At 41.7% G+C, this 7,500-nt stretch overlaps 1 protein-coding gene across 2 annotated transcripts in view; it reads right to left on the bottom strand.

The window, feature by feature from the left end:
• LOC122243735 (beta-hexosaminidase subunit alpha) overlaps positions 1-7,500 on the bottom strand; it is a 14,546-nt gene that overhangs the window by 1,807 nt on the left and 5,239 nt on the right. For both annotated transcript variants that reach the window (XM_086542653.1, XM_086542654.1), the window contains exons 5-9: positions 7,466-7,500; positions 3,758-3,913; positions 3,048-3,160; positions 2,161-2,215; positions 1,583-1,732 (exon numbers count right to left, since the gene is read on the bottom strand). The exon at positions 7,466-7,500 is cut by the window's right edge and continues 123 nt beyond it. In XM_086542653.1, the coding sequence (XP_086398779.1) occupies positions 1,583-1,732; positions 2,161-2,215; positions 3,048-3,160; positions 3,758-3,913; positions 7,466-7,500 (509 nt within the window). The remainder of the gene's footprint in view (positions 1-1,582; positions 1,733-2,160; positions 2,216-3,047; positions 3,161-3,757; positions 3,914-7,465) is intronic.

Raw genomic sequence — 7,500 nt, forward strand, 5'->3', positions numbered from 1 at the left:
ATGATTAATGATCACTGACATTGGTATCATGTTTTAGAATGATAACAACAGAACAAAAGGAAGAAAGAGCAATAACAAACACATAAACACAGTGAAATCATCAAAATAATGAAAAACAAATCTTGGAAAATTTCCCACATCAAGTCTTCAATATACGGAGCTTTCGACAAGCATTGGAGAGTTGTAAGAAAGCATCTGTGAAAAGAAACATATGTGCAGTTCATTAGCATAATAAGCAAGATTACGCTGTTAAGAGTAATCATCAATTAATATTCGGTGGTGTATGCATAATCTAAGAGCAGCAAATGATATTAGCATTACTAAACATAAAATTACATAAGCAATTCAGTATACACCAGCAAGGGTAAACATACGCTATCCATATTCCACAAGAAAAATCTGATACCTGCCTTACAAGAGCTTTATCAAAATCAGGATGCCTTCGAATGTAACACTATAATGGAGCCCAAATGATACACTACCAAGAAGAGACGTATTCCCTCGTCAGACACGGGAGAAATCGTACTACTCTCAGACCAGAAAAAGTTACGTAGGGAACTGAGCCCTCAAGCACATGCCAGCTGCAGCAATACAATTTACACTTCACCCGAAGAGTCAATGTCAGTAATTCTCACTATGCCCAAGCCAGTAGGAGAAACTTATATCCAGCTATACCAGAAACCCCGTTTAGAAACCCCGGAAGACCCACCAGCAGGAGAAGACGACCTCATCAACGCCCAGAAACCCTGATCAGAAACCCCGGAAGACCCACCAGCAGGAAAAGTCGACCTCATCGCCGCCCAGAAACCACGCTTAGAAACACCGGACGACCTACCAGCAGGAGAAGACGACCTCATCAACGCCCAGAAACCCTGATCAGAAACCGCAGAAGACCCACCAGCAGGAGAAGTCGACCTCATCGCCGCCTAGAAATCCTGCCAAGAAACCCTGGAAGACCCATCAGCAGGAGAAGTCGACCTCATCGCCGCCCAGAAACCACGCTTAGAAACACCGGAAGACCCACCAGCAGGAGAAGACGACCTCATCGCCGCCCAGAAACCCTGATCAGAAACCCCGGAAGACCCACCAGCAGGAGAAGTCGACCTCATCGCCGCCCAGAAACCCTGATCAGAAACCCCGGAAGACCCACCAGCAGGAGAAGTCGACCTCATCGCCGCCCAGAAACCCTGATCAGAAACCCCGGAAGACCCGCCAGCAGGAGAAGTCGACCTCATCGCCGCCCAGAAACCCTGATCAGAAACCCCGGAAGACCCGCCAGCAGGAGAAGTCGCCCTCATCGCCGCCCAGAAACTCTGCTTAGAAACCCCGGAAGACCCACCAGCACTAGGCGACCTCATCGCCGCTCAGAAACCCTGATCAGAAACCCCGGAAGACCCACCAGCAGGAGAAGTCGACCTCATCGCCGCCCAGAAACCACGCTTAGAAACCCTGGAAGACCCAGTAGCAGAAGTCGACCTCATCGCCGCCCAGAAACCACGCTTAGAAACCCTGGAAGACCCACCAGCAGAAGTCGACCTCATCGCCGCCCAGAAACTCTGCTTAGAAACCCCGGAAAACCCACCAGCAGGAGAAGTCGACCTCATCGCCGCCCAAGTGGACGTAGTGGTCCGGGAAGCGCTGCGTGACCTCGGTGAAGAAGCTCTGCAGGAACTTGTAGTTGGCGTCGTTCGTGGGGTCGATCGGGCCGAAGGAGCCGTCCGGGGTGGAGTTCCTGGTCGTATGTTCATGTAGTTAGACATGTTTTAAGGATCTGATGTGTTGCGTCCTTTTACATACCGGTATTGGCTTTATCATCAGTTTGATATTGAGGTTGATAGATTTAAAAGTGATAGCTTGAGACAATTTGGTTCCTGTACGGTATGCAAACCAATGCCATGTATTTTCACAATGATAAACAATACTGATAACATCATATGCCAGCTCTTTACAGAATATTTAATTCATGATCACTTACCTAAAACAAATATGGTAAAAAAATAGAGGGAGATTATGGAAAACGGATATTCCAAATAATATCATAATAATATAATTTGCCTGTAACATCCCGATACAGAGCTGGACGACAGATGTTATGAGTGTAATGTGTAATATTTATAGATTCGACTCATGGTTTCGACCTGTTTGCGGTTATTTACTCACGTGTAACAGGTGGTCAGAAGCCCGGGCTGTCCTGGTCCCCATGCCTGCGTGTGACCTGAAACATTTATTTTCTCTTTTTTCTCTTTTCTACGAGCCTTGTATATACACCTGTGTACATAAATAGCAATGAATACATTAAATAGCACACGCACGCAAACACACACACACACACACACACACACACACACACACACACACACACACACACACACACACACACACACACACACACACACACACACACACACACACACACACATACACATACATACACATACACACACACACAAACACACACACACGTTTCCATATTCATAAACAATTTCAACGAACATGCACACACAACCACAGATATATAAGATAGGCAGATCCATACACTGTTTCTTATACGTACTACTGAAAAACAGCAAGTGATCAAGGAAAGCGTAGAGTAATAGTGATAGGAAAGTGTGCAGCGTTATAAGGACAATTGCGTGACACTAGACGAAAGATGTAAAGAGCATACGGCTACCCGGAGTGTACAATATGTGTGTCAGGGAAATCAGGAGCTAAGTTACAAGTATTATAAGTATCCAAAGTACACATAAAGTTTGTAAGTGTAGTGATAAGAACAAGCTGTGATCCATACGATATCGTATGTAAATAGTATGAAAAAATCGCACTAAAATTAATCAGATAGATAAAACTCAAAAAATGTTTGTCGGATGATTTACGTCAGAGATGAGTCATATGTATGCGAGGACTCGTAATAACACCCTTCTTGGGTGACAAACATGTGTGCGTGCGTGTGTGTGTGGGGGGGGGGGAGGGGAATGCATGTTATATAGTAATGTTTCGATATTCCCTTTTTATCCGAATTATGTAAAATGTCCTCCTCGCAGACCCACCTGGAGTGTCGAACTCGGGCAGGACACGGATGCCCCTCAGCCTGGCGTACTCCACCACGTCCGCCACGTCCGCCGCGCTGTACACGTGGCTGCTGCTGTACGACCCGAGCTTGCTGTCCACGTTGAGGGAGGGAAATATCAGTATTTTGCACTGTTACGGTCCTCAGAGCTTCCTTTCCACTTAGAGAGGGAGAGAAATGTTAATATTCAATACTGTTCAGAATCTACAGAGCCTGGCCACTGTAGATACAGATGCCTAGAGAGAACCGAGGCGCAGGATATAAAGTAATGCTTCCTTACGGTTCCGCAGACAACGTCATAACCCCCCCCCCCTCACCCGGTTATACTTGCTAAATAGGCCATGAAGATCTACAGACACTCCCTTCGGAACCAATAAAAGTTTATTTTTCGTTGTTAATATCAGTTGAAATACAATAAGTAGTTACTGCAAGTTTTAGCATGAACTATGAAAATATTAAACAAGAAAAACTAAGAAATAACCATGTATTTCTGTATTGAGGAAAACTTCTGATACCTCATGCTTTATCAGGGGAACCATTGGCTAACAATTTCTAAAACATACTTCGATTTCCAGGAACAGCGGCAATGTCTTAAAACTTGTTCGCACACGTTTCACGAACACGACAATGCCCTCGCAAGTCTCACGGAACTGAACTGACCTATGCCATCGCAGCTGAAGCAGGACTGACCTGAGGTTGGGGAAGGCGGCGCTCTCGTAGGGGAAGCTCTGGTCGTCGACGAGGTGCCAGTGGAACACGTTCAGCTTGTTCATCGCCATCAGGTCCAGGTTCTCCTTGAGCTTACTCACGGGCAGGAAGTGGCGCGCCGTGTCCACCATCAGACCTCTGCGGGAGAAAAGGATGCGTTTGTGTTTCCTGAAGGGATAAGTCTTAGGGAGGATCAGTACTGAAATCGGGTCTTATGGTCTTATGCCTTTTTTTCTTTTTAGCTTATTAATGTATTGTTATTTGCTTTATGTCTAGCGTCAGTTGAAAACAACAACAAAGGCAACGGTGAGGGTAATGATAAATCACAACAATAATGATGATAAAAAAACAACAATAAGAAAAATCACAATGACAATGAAAAATAACAACACTACTAACAATGATGGCAACGATAACAACGATAACTAACACCAATGAAAAAACAACAACAAAAAACAACAACCAAAATATAATCAACAATATCAATAACAACAAAATCAAAACAATATCAGCAAAGACAACGGTATCTGCAACAACATATTATATAAATAATAAATAAATGAATAAAAAGAAGAAAAAAAAATATATATATACATATGTATATATATATATATATATATAAGGCCTTATCTGCAACGTCATTATCTGCAATAATTGACAAAAACTCGCAATAGTTTGCTGCCGTATTTCAAATTCTATTGCCAAAGACCACCACCCGCCCACGTGTACCAACCTATCCAATAGGGGCGCCAACACGCATGCGCGAACCATCTCCGAATGGCGAAAATGCCAAATATTCCCTGATTTTTATTTTATGTCGTCTCATTTAACCGTTTAAAGAGTATCTTAATGATGGTTTACAACGAAATTTATGTAACAATGAAGTAAGATTATAATGTATAGTATACTGCATATTTCGAGACTCCAGTTCATGCGTGAAAATGTAAAACAAATACCACCATATGTAGCTTTGATAAATGGGTGATAAATAATTGTTTGAATCCTTTTGGCTTGGATTACATTTACTTTTTAACTCGTAAGAAACTGAATTTACCACGTGTTTGACATGAGAAACATTTAAACGGCAACAAAAAGTCTATTGGACGTATTTTTATGTTCATTCTCAGGGCAGACTGGTAATCAAAGGCTATTGAAGTATATAGTCACAATTAGAGTAATGCGTTCGAATTTGTTTAGATTGAATGGGCAGCAAAGGCTCTCTTCAGAGAAAACTGATGTAAATCAAGTCGGTAACTCATGTAAAACAATAAAATACCTGAGTTTAATTTATTTACAGTGATAACCTATAATGTTTGCATATAATAATAATTTTGTTTGTTGTGCGATATCCATTTTAAACATGACTTCTGTAATACACACACAATATGCGAGAATAACTTTTGTTGTAATGAAATTATCATGAAAAGTATAGCATACCTAGGTGAATAAGCCTAGAATAAATTTTGCTTTGATTGATGTGTCATGGAATGCATTCTATATTTGCACAAATAACATCTATTTACTGAATGCTAATCTGCACAACTAGTTTTTTGAAGAAATAAACTTATTTCATGCTTAAAGTAGGATGATGTTAACTTACATTCAGATACACATTCCGATATGAACTACTAAAGCAAACAAGAAATGTATTTGTCGTGTTTTATGAACTCAAAAGTGTTTTTTCATCAGAAGAAAAAGCAATTAACTGTAAAAAAAATAAAAAAAATTCAAAGGTGCGCCACAGAGGCACGGGTCGCTCTGTGAGCGTGACGGCTGGTTTTGTTCGAGCGGTACGACACTTTCGCCGTCGTACGCCCGGCAGTGCCCATGAAGTGAAATCATTTCAAGAAATTGACGCTGCAGATAAGGCCTATATATATATATATATATATATATATATATATATATATATATATATATATATATATATAAGGCCTTATCTGCAGTATCCTTATCTGCAATAATTGCCAAACACTCGCAATAATTTGCTGCCATTTTTCAAGTTCCATTGCCAAAGAGGTCCACCCGCCCACGCGTACCAACCTATCCAATAGGGGCGCCGACACGCATGCGCGAACCATCGCCGAATGGTGAAAATGCTAAATATTTCCTGATTTTTATTTTATGCCGTCTCATTCAACAGTTTAATGAGTATCTTAATGATAGTTTACAACAAAATCTATGTAACAATGTATGTAAGATTATAATGTATAGTATATTGCATATTTCGAGACTCCAGTTCATGCGTGAAAATTCAAAACAAATACCGCCATTTGTAACTTTGATAAATGGGTGATAAATAATTGTTTGAATCCTTTGGCTTGGATTACATTTACTTTTTAACTCGTAAGAAACTGAATTTACTAAGTGTTTGACATGAGAAACATTTAAACAACAACAAAAAGTCTATTGGGTGTATTCTTATATTTATTCTCAGGGCAGACTGGTAATCAAAGGTTATTAAATAGTCCCAATCAGAGTAATGCGTTCGAATGTGCTTAGATTTGATGGGCAGCAAGAGGTCTCTTCAGGGAAAACTAAAGTAAATCATGTCGGTAACTCATGTAAAACAATAAAATACCTGAGTTTAGTTTATTTACTGTGATAACCTATAATGTCTGTAAATAATGTGTGCTGTGCGAAATCCATTTTAAATACGATTTCTGTAATACACGCACAATATGGGAGGATAACTTTTGTTGCATTGAAAATATCATGGAAAGTATAGAATACCTAGGTGAATAAGCCTAGAAAAAATTGCTTTGATTGATGTGTCATGGAATGCATTCTATATTTGCACAACTGAGATCTATTTACTGATTTGCTAATCTGCACAACTAGTTTTTAGAAGAAATAAACATTTTCCATGCTTAAAGTAGCATGATGTTAACATATTCAGATTCACATGCTGATATGAATTACTTAAAGCAAACAAGAAATGTATATGTCGTGCCTTAAGAACTCAAAAGTGTTTTTCATCAGAAGAAACAAAAAAATTGTTTTTCAAAAGCGCCACAGAGGCATGGGCCGCTCTGTGATAAAGATAAGCCAGATTTGCGGAGCAGTTGCTACGCCGGGCTTGTATGCAGTGACGCGAGCCCGCCTGTGCCAACGTGTGCTGACTCATAAGAGAATGTGCCAACAAGTGTTGACTCGATCTGAGCTTGGTCCTTACCCAACGCAGTGCCCAGCTACGTCAGTAACCGCCAGGTGACAGTGGAAGCTCACGTGCTTGGGCGGGGCTCGATCTGCCGACCACGGGGATGTGAAGTCAACACGCTACCAATGAGCTAACCAGACGGTTTCGCTCTGGGAGTTCAGTTCAGTTCAGAGAGATTTGCGAAGGCTTTCCTTCGCCCGGGCTATATGCACGAGGCGGCCCGGCCTCTGCCAGCTATAAGTGCTGACTCATCTGTCGCTCTGGGAGCGTGACGGCTGGTTTTGTTCGAGCGGTACGACACTTTCGCTGTCGTACGCCCGACAGTGCCCATGAAGTTGAAATGATTTCAAGACTGTGACGCTGCAGATAAGGTAATAGCGATGCAGCCAACACAAACAATAATATCAACAACAACAATGATATCAAAACAACAGCAACGATATATAACACCACCAACAACAACAACAAATACACCAACAGTGCCCCCAACCCCACCCCCACCCCCGCTCCCCCCGAAAGTCCCGCCAGACCTGAAACTAAAACGCGGCTCGTCGGCGATGGCAGT

Source organism: Penaeus japonicus, unplaced genomic scaffold (assembly GCF_977035675.1).
Source record: "Penaeus japonicus unplaced genomic scaffold, GWHDUDI00000001_assembly GWHDUDI00000012, whole genome shotgun sequence".
Classification (NCBI taxonomy): domain Eukaryota; kingdom Metazoa; phylum Arthropoda; class Malacostraca; order Decapoda; family Penaeidae; genus Penaeus; species Penaeus japonicus.